This window comes from Dufourea novaeangliae, unplaced genomic scaffold, assembly GCF_001272555.1.
Source record: "Dufourea novaeangliae isolate 0120121106 unplaced genomic scaffold, ASM127255v1 scaffold235, whole genome shotgun sequence".
Classification (NCBI taxonomy): Eukaryota; Metazoa; Arthropoda; class Insecta; order Hymenoptera; family Halictidae; genus Dufourea; species Dufourea novaeangliae.
Window position 1 is genome coordinate 840,304 of NW_015374123.1, and position 18,164 is coordinate 858,467.

Here is an 18,164-nt window from a genome sequence, read left to right on the forward strand (position 1 = left end):
GACAATCAATTATTAGGATCCCTTTTTTTGTTGGGGAATTTCCTAGTCAATATTTGTTTAGAATAGTGTTCATTGTATCTTTTCGGATCATGCTTTAGAATGAAAGAAAAATTGAACGTACACATATGTGCCAAGATCCCTCGAGTGATTTATCTAGGATTTAATAGTTTTATGGAAGGAAATAATATTTAACCAAACATTTGTTAGTTATGTGCTGATGCGGAATGCAGAAATATCAAAAGTACACTAAAGATAGGAATTGAGAATAACAATATTGATTATTGTAACTTGTGCTGGATGAAGACAGCATTTGAACCGCGTTAAGTAGAATTTTCTCTACGTTGGGTGTTTTAATAACCTTCGAAATGGTAAAAATCTTTGAACATAACAAAGATTTGTTAATTTAATTTTTTGATAAAATACTTGGTTACCAAAAGGTATAATATATTATAAATCTTGTCTTGATTATACATCTCGAAGCCATTGTACGTGATCTAGAATAATAAAATTAAAAAGTCCCGATTTCTTAGGTATCCAATTATTGTAAAATGTGGCGTGAATATCGTTACAACCCAAATCATTGATTTTGCTGAATTGAAAGTTTACCCGTCATACGCAGCAACGACAAATATTGGTATTCACAGATATTATAATAATTCAACGTATCGAGCAGGTCGATACTTTTCTGTCATTTCTAATTTTATTCTATATTTAACACGTATCAGTATTAGTTGGAATGGATCCACCTAAATGGAACAAACTAAAGTTCTTCAAGTTTAAACTAAAGTTGTTGCTACGTAACAAACTAATTTTGTATTGCTTCGTCATTCCTTTAAAAAGGTAGCCGCTTAAGGATTAAATTCGAGCTAAACTCAGCGAATAATTAACCTAAGTGATCGTATAAACTCGTCTTTGTTTGCAGTGAGAGAATTCAATCGAATCGAGGGAAGTTAGGAACAATGATTTAACTTATAAAAAATAATCGACTACTGGTGTCAGAAACTTTAAGGGATGAGTTTATTCATGTCAAAATAAAACTAAAATCGAGAATGACAGAGTTGTGTTGGAGGCATCGATTTTAAGTAATTTAGAATCAAAAACGTTGGAAACCACAGAATCTGCATGCATACGGTAAGCGTCGCTTAAAAAAAAAACACTTTTACCTCAAAGCAAAGAAATAAAAGAAGTGGTGCGTAACAACTGCACTCGAGCCTAGATTATCTTCATGCGACACTTTATAAAAAAAGCACACGCGAATAGTTGAGAACGCACAGAGAATAAACACTAAATAAACTAACTTGAACTAAACTAAAACTCATTATAACAAATTGAATTACAATAAAACGAACACAGATTCTTTTTTGAGAGGGCTATTTCGCGTCTACTAGATGTGGTCGCGTTGACGACTGCCACCGAACTGAGGAACGTTACTCGAATCCCAAACAATACACAGAAAAGTAATAGAAAAAAGGGTGTCTGCTAGCAAGAATAACACCTTAAGGACAAGTGAAGACGAGGTGGTCGAGCGGCAGAAAATAATGTAATGCATTTCTGACCCAAATAATTTTCGATTGTTAATAACTTGAAAACGAAGCCTCCAACATAATTTTGTCATTCTTCATTGTCGTCTTATTATGACATATAGAATCACCTCCAAAAGGTTTCTGATGTCAGTAAGCCGAACACCCTGTATGTCGTTGCTTAAAATTTCGCAATATTAAATGAACCCGATTTAATTATCTCTACCTGAAAAATCAATGGACGGATTACATCGTAATTCGTTACAACGGTCACGACTTACTCGAGTCACGAATAAAATTGACAAAAATATCGAGAAATATGCTTGCTTCAGCGTTGTAGCTTGTTCAAACGCAAATCAACTACTTCTGTGGATTATTACAATAATTTCATACCCCTTTGCTGCAAAACTGTATCGGACATATAAATGGTGTGGCTATTACATTCAAAATACGATGTCCGATAGTCACGACGAACACTTACCCGAAAACAAAATAACAAAATAAAACGTGCATCAACAGAGTGGTTCGGGGGTGAAGGACTGAGAAACAGGGTAGACGGATTGAAAACTTCAAACAAGAAAAAAAACCAAAGATTAATCTTACGATAGAAAAAAAAGACATACATAACATTGTTGGCTTGTACCGTGTACGTGTGCATGTGTACGTGTTTCTCTCGCTCTCTCTCTCTCTCTTTTTTTCTCTCACGTGTATCCATATCCTCCGTGTTCACGCGTGTCCTTATGGATGAACGGTGAACGCGCGCGTTGTGTCCGTGTAGTACCTCGTGTGTATGTATGTGTGTGTTTGTCGGTGAAGAAAAAAGCGAGAAACAGAGCCACACCCTCGTCGGCTGCGGAATACGAGCTCGCACGGGGAATAAAATAAATTGAATGAAAAACAATAAAAAGTGTACGAAGAAGCGAGAAAGAAATGGACGTATGTCGGGGCTATTCAAGATCGAGATACTCGGAACGAGTCGTTTCGATTGCGTGGGCAGGCGAGAGTGTGACTATCACAAAAAAAGGGAACTCATAAATAACTAACGCATAAAATAATAATAATTAGTACTAGCCCTGATTAAGATCGATGTCGTCGTAATGGCAAAATAGGATTCTCTTACGTCGCGACGACGCGAAGGAATAATAGACAAAAGTGAGGGAAGAAACGTGACGCGGGGAAGAGGGGGGGGGGGGGGAAAGATGGGGAGAGTTGGCAGGAGGATCGAATGTATGTGCAAATGTGCCGTGGTTTCCCGGATAGTCGTGTCTGTAGCGATTACGTGGGTCCACGGAGGCCAGAATTGGGACCGTTCGAGACAAAGGGGCCCTATCCGGGCCTCGGATAACAGTGGAACGCCTCGCGAATTATTTACAAGCGTGCATTATGCTTCGGGCACGGTTAAGAGGAAGGCTTTCGACGTAAGATGACACGGTCTTGGAATGGCTTCGCGGATAATGACGACGATGATGATGACGATGATGATAATAATGTAAAAATCGAAACAAGGAGAAACAAAGGTTCCGAGTTAGGGGGATGAGCGAGGAGTGGGATGTGGATACTTCGCTACGCTATGTAGGAATTAAAGGCAATGTATTCTCCGTTCTTTCTGGCTATACTATAATGCATCAAACGCTTCGAGTAATAATCGAAATGGATAGTATTAAGAATCCATTATAAAATTATAATAATAAAGTTCGTAATAATTTGTATCTCTCCGGTTTGCGATGATCGTTTTTGTTTTAAAAGCTAATGCTCGATGCACACTCACTTGCATACATTATTTTTTTTTTTTAATCTCTTTCGCTCTCTTTCTCACTCACTCACTCACAGACTTTCCCACACACACACACACACACACTCTCCCGTTCTCTTTCTTTCTCGCTTTCGTCCTCTCGCATTCTTCTTTTTACGCTAGAATAGTCATCTGATAGGAACTTTCAGTATTGCCTAGCTCTGGATATATTATATTCGCACTATACATGTAAAAAGATACTTCGAAACTTCTGTATAAATTCCGTAAGGTTTCACGCGGCCCCCTAGAGTATCACACGGGCCAAATTGTACAGGTGTATGTATTACACACGCGGTGTGAACAAATGAACACGTGCACAACATACAACGACGTAACTCGCGCGCAGGTTCGAAATTCATTGTCACAGGTTTCCACGAGAATAACGCGATAAAAATTTTTAAAAGACAAAAGAGATTCCTGCATTCTCCGCGAACGAACTTTTTCATTTAGGCAGTCACAGAGAAAGAAAAAAGGAAAAATGAAAAGAAACACAACATACCGAACAGTGTCCATCCGACGTTCACACACAATCAACAAGGTGTCGGCGATCAACAAAAATAATAATTATAAAAAAAAAATAGAAAAACGATTCCGTTAACGTGCACACACTGCGTACAACGTGTTTTTATCCCCGGTACCGCGCGAGAGACAAAAAAATAAAACATGCGCGAATTTCGAACGAGACGCGTGTTGAACTATCGCTTACGAGTCTAAGAGGTCAGCGAGACACTCACCGGCCGTGGTGGTCGCCGTGCTAGGTGTTGCGGTGCCAGGGTGTTGTTGCTGCTGCGGCTGGAACATCGCCGTGGGGTGAAGGAACAAGGATCCGTACATCATGTTTTCGTCCGATTGCTGCTGCTGCTGCTGCTGCTGCTGTTGTTGGCCAGCTGGCTGCTGATTGGTTGCTCCGATCACCGCTGACGCGCTACCGATTCCCGGCGTGCCGGTGTTGCCGCTGATAGGAACGATCGGCGCGCCAGGTGTCGGGGGCACCAAGCTACCCTCCTCGACAGCGACACGCACCGATTCGATGTGTCGCCGTGAGAAAACGTGTTCCTGGAGCGGCGACTTGGCCGAGTATCGGACCGAGCAGAGTCTACACTCGTCGGGCCCGGTCGGTCCACGATGCGGTTGGACGGCCGAACCCTCGGCTGGCAGGCCAGCCGCCAACCTGGCTTTCTTTTCCTTGGCGCGGGCATTCTGGAACCAGACCTACAGTCGGTTCGATTAGATCGCAAGCTCGCGGACGATACACAACAGCCGCGACACGCGTTTCGGCAGGCCAATCTCACGACCGAGCATCTCGCATTCAGCCATGGTTGGCGTCTTGTAGTCCGAGAACAGCGACTTCATCACCTTCACCTGAGTCGCCGACATCTGTGTACGATATCGTTTGCCGCTCGATTGGCCGGTTCCACTGCCGGTCCCGGTCACCGGTGTGACCGCGGTACTCCCGGTTCCCACGGACGCGGGTCCCTGTCGTGAGCTTTGTGTACTCGATGCCGGACTCGCCGGTCCACTCTCGTCGTCCAAGAATTCGGTGGTCTCGCTCATGCTGTCGTCGTCGCAAATACTTCGCTCGGATAGATCGGTTAGCGGGCCGCAATCGCTGCCGCCGCGGAAGTGCATGCTGTGCTGTTCTTCGAGAAGATTGCTCAAACCACCGAGACTCAACTTCATCGGTCGGCTCAGGTCGACCGGTTTGCTCAGATCTAATGGTGATTCGCCGCTGTTGTTGCCGGAACTCTGGTGATTCGTCGCCTCCTGCTTCCCGTTGCTGGCGTGAGCCTGTAGCTCGCTGATGTATCGTTTCATCGACTCCTCGTAGTACTTCTTCAGTGACGCTTCCATATCGGTGTTGAAAGGTGGGAACAACGGTGGCATCATGTTCGGTGTACTCGGATTCGAGGGCGCGGACTCCATCGAGAGTTCCTCGTCCGGGATGTTATCTATGTTCACCTCACCGCGGGCGACCTGATCGGCGTGCTTGCTGCTCAGATGCGACTCCAACGCAGACTTCACTTTGAACAACGCTGGACAGAACGGGCAACGTTTGTTGATCACCTGACTATGCGCGCGAAACTGGCCCTTTCGTTCGCGAGCCCGAGTGTTTTGGAACCACACCTGAACAACGCGTTTCTTCAAGCCAACCTCGCGAGCGATCGTCTCCAGCATTTTTCTCGATGGATTCGACTCGACTTGATACTTCTGATACAGATAATCCAATTGTTCTGGTAGTATTGTAGTCCTCAAACGTTTGTCCTTCGGTTGCTCACTGTGCTCGGAATTCGAACGAGATTCGCCACCTGTCCCATCGTCGAAGTCCTCGTACTTTCGTTTCCTATCTTGCATCATCGCGATAAGCGGATGGGCGGTCTCGGGAGCTACCCCGGACGTAGCATTTAGCGCCTGCTGTTGGAGAATCCCGAAAGGTGAATCTGGTGGGTATGCGGGTGGGAACAGGGACGGGTTCATGATATGTACTAGCTGATGTTCCCGCCACAGTTCGAATCGTCCAAACATCAGGTTGCACTTGTCGCACTGGAAACTGCCCTCCTTGGACTCGGCCTGGGGCTGCGACTGCGACTGTGACTGTTGTTGTTGTTGTTGCTGCTGCTGCATTGGTTGCTGCGGCTGCTGATGCGACTGTGTCATTGTCTGCTGTTGATGATGAGGTGAAGTGGTGGCGCTCAAAGGTTGCTGTAATTGTTCAGCGAGGGCAGGCGCGTTCGTTGGATTGTTGGACGTAACATTCGTGGTGGTTGTCGTGGAGCTGCTGTTGCTATCTTCGGAACTTAAAACGGCAGCGACTTGAGCCGCGGCAGCCTGTGCTTGCGCGCTTCTCTTGGCATCCTCCTCTTTAAAGCAATGAGTTTTCTGATGTCGAATGAGTTCGTAATATCTCTGGAATACCAGTAAGCACTTTTTACACTGGTAGTTCAAGCCGGGTGTTCTTTGGAAACGGCCGGATCCATCGTCCCCTTCGCGGGCACCTGTCGTCACTGGCTCCGCGGCTGGTTGATTCTCGTACACTTTGCGCGCCTTTTGTCGAGCATTTTGAAACCAAACTACGATGACACGCGGACTCAAGCCAAGAAGTTTACTCAGATACTCCAGATCGTCGTCCTTCGGGTACGCGTTGTTTTCGAAGAATTCTTGAAGGACTTTGATTTGGTAATCGGTAAATCTCGTTCGATTAGCGCGTTTTCCAGAACTGCTGCCCGAGGAACTGTTACCGTTGGAACCGCTGCCGAAGGAATAATCGGTCGGCCCGCGGCCGGGGCTTAGAGATCGTTGAGGTGTCAAGGCCATCGCTGCTATGGCACCTGGTACAACCCCACCTGGTCCAGGGTTGGGACTAGCGAAACTCTGCGGTCCCAGTTTTGGCGGCAGCATGGGAGTGCTCGGCGCGCTTGTCGTCGTTGGTGTGTGAGACGAAACATCGTGATGCATGCTGGGAAAAACGGAGCTCATGCTAAGGGCTGGAGAATGCGGTCGGGATAGTTGGCCACCCGAACTTCCGGGCGAGTGATGCTGCTGCTCTTCCTGATGCTGCGATTGTTGTTGAACGTGACACTGCTGATGCTCTTGAATCTCCTGCTTTATTTCGGTCGCCTGAGTGGTATTGATGTTCGCCGTTGGCGGTGGAGGGGACGCTTGTTTATTCGGACTCTTATCGTCCGAGGAACTACTACCAGATACACTAGAATTTAATGGAGTGACTTTGGCCTCCCCGGTTTTCTCATACTCTTCGAGATTCAACGTTGTGCTCGGGGGATTATTGAAATTGTAAGGGCTATCTTTGTTGCGTTGCCGTTCTTTAAATAGCGTGTTTCGGAACCAATGTTTGATTACTTTCGGTGGTAGTCCACTTTGTGCTGCCATATCTAGGATCTGTTCTTCACCGGGCGAATTGTTAATATCAAAATGTGCTCGTAGTATCTTAAGCTGTTCGTCTGTTATACGAGTACGTGCTCGTTTCTGCGACGCAGCTGCGCTTGCCTGTAAAACGAAAAGATATGTCTATGCTACCATTCTCTACACACAATATAGGTACATCGAATTTACAACTGTATTTTTCGTATCGTAACATACTACCTCCATAGAATTTTCCACGTTTATTTTACCAAACGTAGTCTTGCAATTAAACGACAAATACAAGAAAGTATTAGAGGCATTAAAAGAACAAAATTTCATCAGGAATAATGTACTAAAGCTAGTCATAAATTCGTCACTGCATTTACGGTACTCTAAAACTTGCAACAATAATGGTAAATTGTGTACTATTTTATTTTTCTAATATCAAGGAAGATTACTATAATCTATAAAGGCTATCGGTAACCGTGAGAAAAAGGAAGAAATTTACCGTATCGAGAAATTATAAAATTACTTACCGCTGCTGCTTGTTGCTGTTGCAACGCGAGATGTTGCTTAGCCAAAAGATCAGCTTGCGCGTTGATAGGTGGATACGCGGTCGCAGCACCATCGTACGGAGGCGGCGGTAGCATCATCGGAACCAACGGTGGCTGAAGATTCATCGCTGCCAAAGCAGGAACATTCAATCCAAGCGGTAGACCCATCATTCCCATCATCAATCCCGGGTACTGCTGAAGTTGCTGTTGTAGTTGAGAAGCTGCCATGGCGTTCAAAGCAGCCTGCATTTCGGACATTTGCTGAGCCAGAGTTATCTGTGCGTGCTGTTGTTGTTGTTGTTGTTGTTGTTGTTGCTGTTGCTGTTGCTGTTGCTGTTGCTGCTGTTGTTGTTGCATATGATGGGTTGGATTTGCCGACAACACGGTAGGAGTAGTTGAATCCGTGCTCGACACGGGCGTGTTGCTCAAAGCAGGGGTCGTTGCAGGGGTAGTCGAAGTAGCTTCTGGAGTCTTGCTGACGCGTTCTTTATTCTCCGTACCCTCTTCCTTTTCTTTTTCACGGTGTTCCTTGTCGGCAGAAAGATCTTGCGGTTGGGCAGACGCGGGTGTTGAACTTCTGGGCGCAGACGACGTGGAAGAGGATGTCGCTACGGTTACCACTACACTCTTCTTCTCATATTCGCATTTAAACTGCTGCGCGTATTTCTCGAGAAATTCACGAGGCACCAGATCACGATGTACCTCCTCGCAATGAGCTTTCAGCACCCAGACGCTACTGAACTCCTTGTTACAATGTTGGCAAGTACTTCTGGTCAGTTCCGGTATGACATCGTCGTCGGTGGGCTCCTCAGCTTCATCCTCTCTTTCACGCGCGGCCAGGGCAGCAAGAGCTTGTTTTTGTTGCTCTTGCTTCTGCTGTTCCTGTTGTGCTTGAAGAGCCGCGGCAGCCTCCTCTTCTTTCCGTTGACGTCTTTGGTGGTTCTCGTTGAACTGCATGACCAGATCGAATCCAAAGCTCTCCAACAGATGCTTGTACATTTGCGAGGTTTTGTGACGCGGCTGCGACAGTATGTCTTGCGTTGTCTGCGCAGGGTGTTGAGTGCTCTGTTGCATGTGTTGCGGGCCAGGCGTTGTGGACGTCGGTGGTGGTGGTGTTTTGGCGGGCGCAGACGGAACGAGCTGCTGCGACGCTGCCAGTTGTTGAAATAACGCCAATGGATTGCTGAAGATGCAGTAGAGCTGTTGATGCGTCGCGAGTTGTTCTTGATTCACGAAAAGTGCGCTGCATCGGGGACAAGACAACATTCCGGTGCTGGTAGTGTTAGCGCTAACGGGTGGGCTGTTTGGACTGGTTGGTGGCGGTTGCTCGATCAAAGGTCGAGCAAGGTCTAATTGCCCGCTGGCAGCGAGGTCTGGCAGTTTACTGGCTCTTGTCTGATGAAGCACACTCCTCATATGAATATCCAAAGTGCTACCTTGGGAATAAGCTACTTTACAAATGTTACACTTGTAAGGCTTCTTATCTTGATCTTGCTGCGAATCTGGCGATTCTGTCGGACTAGCTGGCGGCACGACCGAGATCAGTGTATTATTATTACCCTGTTCTTGCATAGCTCTTTTCAACTTGTGCAGATGACTCACACTGTTGTAATGAACTAAGAGTATATTCTTCTGGGTGAAGCTCTCCTTGCAAACGTCACATTTGTACGGTCTGTTGGGGTCCAAGTATTTCTCCATCGGATAGGACATCTTCTCTCCCTTACGATGTAACAACGTTTTGTTGTGTCCAGTCAAGTAGCTCTGCCGCGTGAACGCAAGCTTGCAGCGATGACACTTGAACTTCCTGCCCGGATCATGATACGAGTCTTCGGCAACCGGCTGGCTATTCAAATAGTCCTCCAAAAGACGTTGTTCCTTATGCAGAGGCGACGAGTCGCTCGCGTCACTCTCCTCTTCGTCCGCTTTGCTTGTGTCGTCTTCTACGGTCTGCTCCACGCTTAGATTACCTTGCCTTCGAAAACTCTCCTCGGTGAGCGCCTGGAGAAGCGGGTGCGCGTGAATCAAGCTCTGCTTGTACTGCGCGAGTTCCTCTTCGTGCATGTCCGCGTGAGTCGACTCGAGGTGTCTCTGCAATGCCTGCACGGAGCGAAACGATCGTCCGCACAGAGCGCACTTCGTCGCGTCCCGGATCGCGTGATATTGCGAGTGCTGCTGTAATTTCTCCAGAGTTTTGAAGGCCAGGCTGCACTGTCCGCACCGATATTTGTAAACGTGTTTCTCGCTGACCGCCAACGTGGGCGTGGTAGCAGGATGAGCCTCCCTGTGATGTTGTTGTAATTCCTCCAACGAACGGCATATACGTCCGCAGATGGTGCACCGAGTGATTTCCTCGATCTCTTCGTTGCCGCCGCGCTCGCTGAGATCTTCTTCTTGCGGCGGCTTGGTGGTCGTGGTCGGTGACGTTGGCATGGTCACCGCGGGTGTCGAGGTGTTTCTGGGGTTGTTGTTCAGCCAATGGCTCTGATCTACCAGAAGCAGTAGCCGCTGCAAACCGTCCGCGTTCACCGAATGTATTTGCATCACGTGCTTCTCCAGCGCTGCACGTTCTCTGAATCCATCCTGGCATAACGGGCATAACAATTCCGGCGGTGGTTCCTCCTTCACAGTCTCGGCCTTCTCGTCGGAGTCTTGAACATGAGCTACTTGCAAATGTTGCCTTAATTCCTCGCGTGACGTCGGTTGATAAGTGCAATACGGGCAGGTGACATCCTCCTGTTCGTTCTCCGGTTCTTGTTCCGTTTCATGATCGTTATCTGGCTCTTGCTTCACCTCGTTACCGCATTCGCTACCGTCCTCCCGTCGTTCTGCAAAAGTGTAAAACGTTTTCGCTTACGGTGACGAATGTAATTGGGCCTAATGCACAATGGGTTTGCAACAGAACCAGGTTAACCGTCTACAGTGCACGCGTGCAATAAGAATTATACACTAATATTATAATAGCCCAAACATTACTTAAAGAAATTTCTACGTGGACGAAATATGTATAATACAAATAAGAGAAAGTACTTAGATACAAGACATTCATACTAATCAATTTAAACATATTAAAACCTTTATATTTCTCAATTGCACTTTTTCCTATTTGTGTCTCAAATAAATTAAGTTTAATTATTACGTGATCTAATTTTCCCAAATTAATACCAACAATTTTAAAGTCACGGAAGTAAATCGGTGACACAGTCCCAATAATCCTATTTGCGGCGAAAAGCCAATAAGGTCCGCATTACGCCGCGTTACAAGAAAAAGTTTTGGTAACGATGAAGAACGCGTTGGGTGGATCTGGTCGTGGTGTACAGATATCGGAGATGGTTGCTTGTCACGTGGTAACAATGCCATCGAAATGACAGATTGGCGAATACGAAATTGTCGATGGTTCGTTCCCGGGGAAATGGAAGTGTAGCCGGTGGAGAGAAAGCAAGACCGAAAAATAAAGGAAGACCGCCCATTCGCGTGGTCTGGTATTGTCAGAAACCGCATTTACACCGAAACAGCGTCAGTTGCGAGAACACAAACGGGACGAGGCAACGCGTGCTACTGGTTTTCTCTTCGTATGCGTTCCTCTCATATATTTATGTAAGTACAGGCCGGCCGATATAATAACGCTCAGCATTGTGCGTGTCGCGGCACACGCCACGACCATATGCCACGTGAAATTACCGTCATTGCCTGTTAATTACGCGATAATCGATGAAAATATTGAATTCACGAAAAGGTGTGGTGGTAAACAGCATTCTACGAGCGACGAGAAATTTTATTTAGGGCGACACTTTAAAAAAAAAACGGTTCATCGAATGTCGGGGGAGTGCCATCGATAACGAACAAAAGAAAGGTGAATTTGTTTTCTCAACAGTTGAGAGGCTCGTAACAAAAACGATAACAATAAATTCTAGTAGTCAGAAATGGAACTCGCTACACGATGAAACCTATACTATTAATAATGACATATGTCCTGATTTATTCTGAAAACAAAATTGATCGACCCTTAAGATTTTTAAAGATACCAGAGTATTTTTTACTCTCCTGAAAAAAAAGAAACAAATTCGGCAAGGGCCATATGGTTGTTACGAGCTCCTCAATTATTCAACCATCGAGAAGTTGCTAGTAAGTTAGTGAGTTAATATAAATGCAGAACAAATGTGAACGTTACACGAAAAGAGTCGGAAAGTTATTCGAGCTACCATGAAAGTCACGCATGACATTTTATAGGTCACAACGGTTTTGGAAAATTATTAAAAGTACTGGCTTCGATGATTATCCTGCTCGCAAGCAATAACTTGTTTACCATATCGTGGTGTTTCGAGCGGTTTGATGTGTACGTGACAAATAAAAAATATAATATAATACATGTAAACAAATGACATGATAATTGAACAAATTGAATACTTCACTTTGATTTGTATATGGGTTCGTTGACCAACGACAGAATAATATACATATAGTAAAGCAATATGATAGTGCAATAATTTCTTATGCAATTGCATTTTACAAAATTATGTGCAACAAACAACATTAATAATCTATATATGCATATTATGATGTTTCAACGCTTGATATTCATTAATCGTTAGTGTAATTCAATAGCATGTTCCGAGTAAAATATAGCAAATAAACTATTAAAAAACAGTATGATGCAGACGTATTTGAAATACTCGACCACCGATGAAGAATTCTTTTCCTCGGTATTCCATTCGTAAATTCCTTGTAACTTCTGGAATGGATTAAAACTTCGCACAGCACAGATATCTAATTACTTTCATCAGTACCTTCCACCCATGTTACGTTCAATACGAATGTGTTACTTTCAACTCAATCGCCAAAGTAGTATTTCACCGGGAGGCTACTTCTTCGATCCGTCTTTGAAGCAACAAAATAAAAACTAGAAATCACTAAAGAAGCGACGAAGCGACAAGTGTAACACAGAAAGAAAAACGGATTTTGTTCACTCACCGTTGTTGACACTGGTAGCGTTCGGAGTGGTCGGTGTATTCGGACCGGATTGTTGCGCGGCTGGAGCATCCGGATCGCCCACAACTTGAAAAACATCACCGATGTCTGTATGAGGGGTTTCGTTCCCTTGGATGCCACTCCGTCGATGAAGCTGATGCAGTTGTTCCATCTGAAGGTGTCTCAACGATCGAACGTGCTGCAGAAGCGGCAATCTGTGTCTCGCGCTGAATCCACAGAGAGCGCAATGGTACAGTTTCCCGTGCGACAGCACATTCGAGCTGGCCTCCAGCAGATGACGAAGAAGCAGAGCCGCGGCCTCGTGTCTCGGTGATGCGGCGTGAAGGGCCAATTTGTGTGCGCTGTTGGTGTAATAATCGCACGCGTGACAACGCAACTGGGCTGCGCTGGTGGGCGATGCCAGGTACTTCAGCTTCCATTCGTTTCTGGGACCACCCTCTTTCACGTGGTTCACGTGTTGCAGACGTTGCAGATGCTTGTCGGTTTTGCAGTGAAGCTGGAAGTTCGCCTTTAAATTAGTTTTATAGGAACAAAGTTTGCATACGAAGTGGCCGGCTACCAGAGCGAGGATTTCGCCTTCCCGCGTTCGCGTTCGATCTACAGCCAGATGGTGGCCCAGAGCTTCCAACGAGTCCGATGCGAAATTGTTGCAGACACAGCATTGATAAAGTTGAGACGGATCGGGATCGGCCGGTTCTGGCGGTGGATCCATACTGTCCGGTGAAAGTCCAACGTCTCCGCCGAGATTTCCAATCGCGCCCATGCTCGCCATACCGCCCATAATTTCCGGTGGGAGCTGTGGTGGCAGTTGACCACCGGTCATCATTTGAATCAGTAAGGCCTGATTGTAAGCCATATCCGCAAGGGCTGCCTCGGCGTGTTGGGGTTTATCCAAGCCGCCCAGGTGAAGCAACTGCTCGAGTTGCTGCTGATGCTGCTGTTGCGCTTGCTGATGGTGGTGCTGTGCTTGCTGGTGATGGGACTGTAACGCGGACAGAGTTTGCATGTGTTTCACGTTCTGTTGCAAGACCAGCATGTTGTGCGTGTGTTTCTCACTGGTCATGTGTATCCTCAGGTTACGCGCCACGTTGGTCTCGTAGTTGCAAACGTCGCAGCGAAACGTTGGTTTCGGTTTACTTTGGTTTCCAGCTTGGCCAGTTATGTGCGGGCTATGATTCTGCTGGTGATGCGGACTTCTCGTTGGCATTGGCGCGTCCTGAGAGGAAGATGGATTGCTGGCCCCCGAGGTAGCGCCGCCGCCCTGCTGGAGCTCTTGCATGTTATTCAAATGCTTGTCGCTCTGCATGTGGATACTAAGATTACCCTTCGTCGTGGTGGAATAATTACACACCTCGCATCTGTAGGGCTTATATCCACAGGTGTAAGTTTCGCCGCGTGCTAACCTGGGATGAGGTTGGCCAGCAATGCAATATATGCAAGATGTTTCGCTTTCCGGATGCTTCTCCTTCATGTGTATCTCAAGGGTCTCCTGATATTTGTAATGCCAGTTGCATTTAGGACACTTCAACGTTTTACACGAGTTTCGACTGTGAATACCGGCCAATGGTCCACCGGGACCGGCCAACCTGCTGCTGGCGAGAATAAGCTCGCATTTCGGACACTCGACCCCGCTAGGTCTACCTTGCATGTGTTCCGGGCAGACACCGATGGTCGTGCCTGTTAGGAAATTCGGTGGCTGTTGGGTCAAAGCTGCGTAAGAAGACGGTGAACCTTTCGTCGATGAAGTTGGCGGCGGTGGTGAAGTGTAATGCATGCTAGCGTCTGGTGCTTTGGCCCAGGAAGCAGCGCTGACCTGCGCCCCGGTCCATTGATGTTGCTGTGGCGGTTGATGATTATACACGAGCGGATGATTCGAATGAGACGTGGGTGTGGTGGGTGTACTCGGCGATGGCCTCTGCTGCTGTTGCTGCTGTTGAGGACTGCTCGGTACCCCTGGAGTGCTGGTCGGCGTACCGGTCGTTGTCGGTGTTTCGTGCTCGTTGGATTCGGTGCGCTGTTGTTGCTGGTGAATTTGCACCGGCGCGGGTGACGATTGCGGGCAAGTGGTATTCATCACAGGTTCGAGAAAGCTGACGAGTGGTTGCTTTCCCCTGCCCACCGCTTGAATGATAGCCGACGCCGTCGAATGAGAAAGTACTTGTCTTTCGTCCTCCATCAAGGTGAGCTGGTGCTCGCCCTGAGCGTGCGCCACGAAACTTTTCGCGTACCCGAAACTCAATTTACATATGAAACACATTAGAATCGGTTTCACGGGCACGGATGCGGCAGGAGACGGTGGTGCAACCGTGGGCGGGGGCGGCTGTTTACTGCCCTCCGCGCTTCTGTAACTGATCACCCGATAGCTGTGCATCACAGGAAGATCGGGATTGTGCTGTTGCACCGCCGAGCGTTGCTGTTGTTGTTGCTGTTGCTGCTGGTAGGCCTGATGCGCGTATAGTCGCGACACGTAATACGCGCTCGCGATTTGAGGAAATACTAACGAATGAGGAACAGAGACACCGCGCCCGTCTACAATACAACCGTCCGGCAAGGAGTCATCCTCGCTCAGTTCACTCTCACCCTCGATAATGTACGCCGAACCGTCGGGATTGTAGACGATCTTCCCGTCGAATTTCTCAACGTCGCCGCCCGTTGGACTTGGACTCGGACTGGGACCTTCCGGCTGTTGCTGCTGTTGCTGTTGCCCTTGCGACTGCATTGTCATAGTAGTGGTGGTGGGCGTTGTGGTGGTATCCGCGATAGGTGTAGGCGTTGGTATAGCATCGCGGGTGCAGGGTTCTGTGCCCGAGGGTGGACTGGCCGTGCGGGGGTGGTGGGGCTGATGCAGCGCAGCCCCCGCTGCCGGGGGGGACCCGCCCCCTCGACCCCCCTCCTCCTCCGGGCTCATCTCCTGCTTCTGCTGCGTGTACGTGGAATTTTGAAAGGGCCCGCCGTGTTGCTGTTGACGCTGCTGCTGCTGCTGCTGCTGCTGCTGCTGGTGTTGCTGTTGCTGATGATGGGCCGCCACCAGCTGCTGATAGAGCTGATGCTGCCCGATCGCGGTCGACGTATGCTGCTGAAGATGCGAGGGAGGAATGTTGTGGTGTTGAAGGTGGTACTGGGGGGGATGAGGCTCACTGGAGGGCATCACCCCAAACGTGAGGCGGGCGCCAGCCTCACATCACCCACGGCGCCTGCGCCTACACTCTCTCGACTTACTCTTCTTCTTCTTCTTCTCCTACCAAATGTCGCGCTCCCCGCCCTCTTCAATCGTAGTTTATCGGTAATCGTAACCTCTTCAGCACCAACAGACACTTCACTAGCTACCCCGACGCAACCCCAGGTCGTACCTGTAACACAAAACATAATTTAATTATTAAAACGTCGCTTTTCAAGTGTCAAATGTACAAATAAATTTTATAATTGGTAAGCAGTTTTCAATACATGTTATGTATATACATATTGCGGTAATTAATAACGTAATTTCGCAAAGAAATCAAAGATACTCGCATCGCGTCGTTTTCACATATTCTCTCCGTTGTATCTTAAATGGATTCTCAACGGTGGATATTCAGAACAGCATAGAAGAACTCGGCAAGCCCGCTCGAGGGAGAATGATTTCGCGAAGGAGCATTATGAGATGGTCTAGTCGGTTAATCCGTACAAACAGCGTCGGCTCCGAGGACAGTGAAAAGATAGCGAAATACGTAGAAAACGAGGCAAGCTGCGTGTACAGAGGATCGGGCCAACGATGGCCGCGGGTAGGTACACAACACCGAGGAGACTTGGCACAGTAACACAAGGCATCCTGTGTTCCGGATTACCTGAGCCCTACAGTGGACCCAGCTGTGTTTGCGACCCGACGACCACGCTTATCTATCGATTGGCTATTGACGTCTCTTTTCCGACTATGCCTACCTACCCAACGAAGAGAACTATAACGGAAACAGGATCGAACGTTGAAATTCGAGGCATGAATGTAACTCTTGTGCATACCAGGATTAAGGCGTTCTTTCTTCTGGATACGTTCCCCATTTATGAATCTACGCTTTTCTAGCGATCAAGGGACAAATTGTCCGTATCTGAAAACAAGATGACGAATACGTTGGTGACATGAAAAAGCGGCCGTTAGACGTCTAACTTTAGTAGTACCGCCACACGTATCCACCGCAGTTTAACCGATAATGATTACAGACGAATCCTCACTGGAAGCGATCGTGCCTCCAATAATCTAGTCGGAATCGCGGGAGATCACGACCGTGGATTATCGCGTTCGAGAAGACAGGCCACGAGTATTCATGGAATCTAACGGATTAACGTTGGAAAGAGTGGGTGTATACGGATTTATGCATTTATGGGCGCGCAGAGCGTATATGGAGGTGTGTAGCCGCGGTCGTGACGGACCCGAGATTCTCTCATCCCATGGAAGCTACCACGGAATTCTTTCCCCTACTCTGGCTCGTAGCCCGCAGTTTCCTTTCTTGTTGGCCTGCAAGTGCGCCGCCGGACATCGTGATACATACATATGTACGTGCCCGCCGGTGCTGCATATTATGCGGTCTCTCTTTTCTATCTTTCTTCACCACTCACCTCCTTCTCTCTGCTATCAACGCAGATATAATTCCGCGCCTCGGACGATTCCACCTTTGCTGCGCGTCAACCAAGGTAACCGATTGTTTCCTTGGGATTATCCATCCGGTCGAACTAACGTCAATCACGAGACTCGATCATATTTATCGAATTTTTCCTTCCCACGAAATGTATAATGGAAAACAACTCACCGCGGTTCGGCGTCTCATAATCAATTATTTAAGTCTCTTTTCGGGTATTTGAACGGTAAGACGGGAATTACGTGTGCGCTTGTAATTTTCATGGATGTAACTCAATTTCATATTAGAATATTTATTTGTTGCATTCTATTAAATAGATAGTTCGGTTATTTATTTAAACGTTCGTATCGCGTGCGCCGTTCTTTTTTATGTCGTCTTCGAGAAATCAATAACATTAATATATAAATTAGTAAAGATAAGGGGAGTACATTAAGTTTTATATTAACGAAAGGAGAATCATTTCGCTATGAATATACAGTTGAAGTAAATGTCGCGTGGGAATCATCGCGTGTGAACAGCGATAATGTACTGTGTTGTATATGCGTAATATTGCGACGTGTACAGAACGTTTCACTAGCGTTGTACGATCGTATCGGCGAATTATCAAAACGGTTCGAAATATTAGATAGTGCGATTTCACTGTAGCAGCAAACTTGTGCGATAATAAGTTTCCTTATATCGTGTCAATTGTTAATTATAAAAAAGAATTGCAAGAGTTTGCGACATTACTTATATCGCGCGTACACGCGACCGTTCGAATTTCCGCGAATATAACACGCTTATCATTGTTTCAATATAAATAATTGCATTTTGAAGTAACGATAAAGCTCCTGAAAATCATGAA

The 18,164-nt window shown here is 46.9% G+C and overlaps 1 protein-coding gene across 1 annotated transcript; it reads right to left on the bottom strand.

The window, feature by feature from the left end:
* Positions 1 to 4,014: 4,014 nt before the first annotated feature.
* Positions 4,015 to 16,047, bottom strand: LOC107191202 (zinc finger homeobox protein 3). Its single transcript, XM_015580179.1, has 4 exons — positions 12,693 to 16,047; positions 7,707 to 10,549; positions 4,582 to 7,314; positions 4,015 to 4,524 (listed from the first exon to the last, which is right to left on the bottom strand). The coding sequence occupies exons 1-4, from the start codon at positions 15,856 to 15,858 to the stop codon at positions 4,015 to 4,017; spliced, it is 9,252 nt and encodes a 3,083-aa protein (XP_015435665.1). The 5' UTR covers positions 15,859 to 16,047.
* Between the last annotated feature and the right edge of the window lie 2,117 nt (positions 16,048 to 18,164).

Excerpts from the sequence above, each read along its gene's own strand:
- LOC107191202 (XM_015580179.1), bottom strand. The coding sequence starts at position 15,858 with ATGCCCTCCAGTGAGCCTCATCCCCCCCAGTACCACCTTCAACACCAC. Across the intron at positions 10,550-12,692 it reads CGCTACCAGTGTCAACAACG|AACGACGGGAGGACGGTAGC; the intron begins GTGAGTGAACAA and ends ACACTTTTGCAG. Across the intron at positions 4,525-4,581 it reads AGATTGGCCTGCCGAAACGC|GTCTGGTTCCAGAATGCCCG; the intron begins GTGTCGCGGCTG and ends AACCGACTGTAG.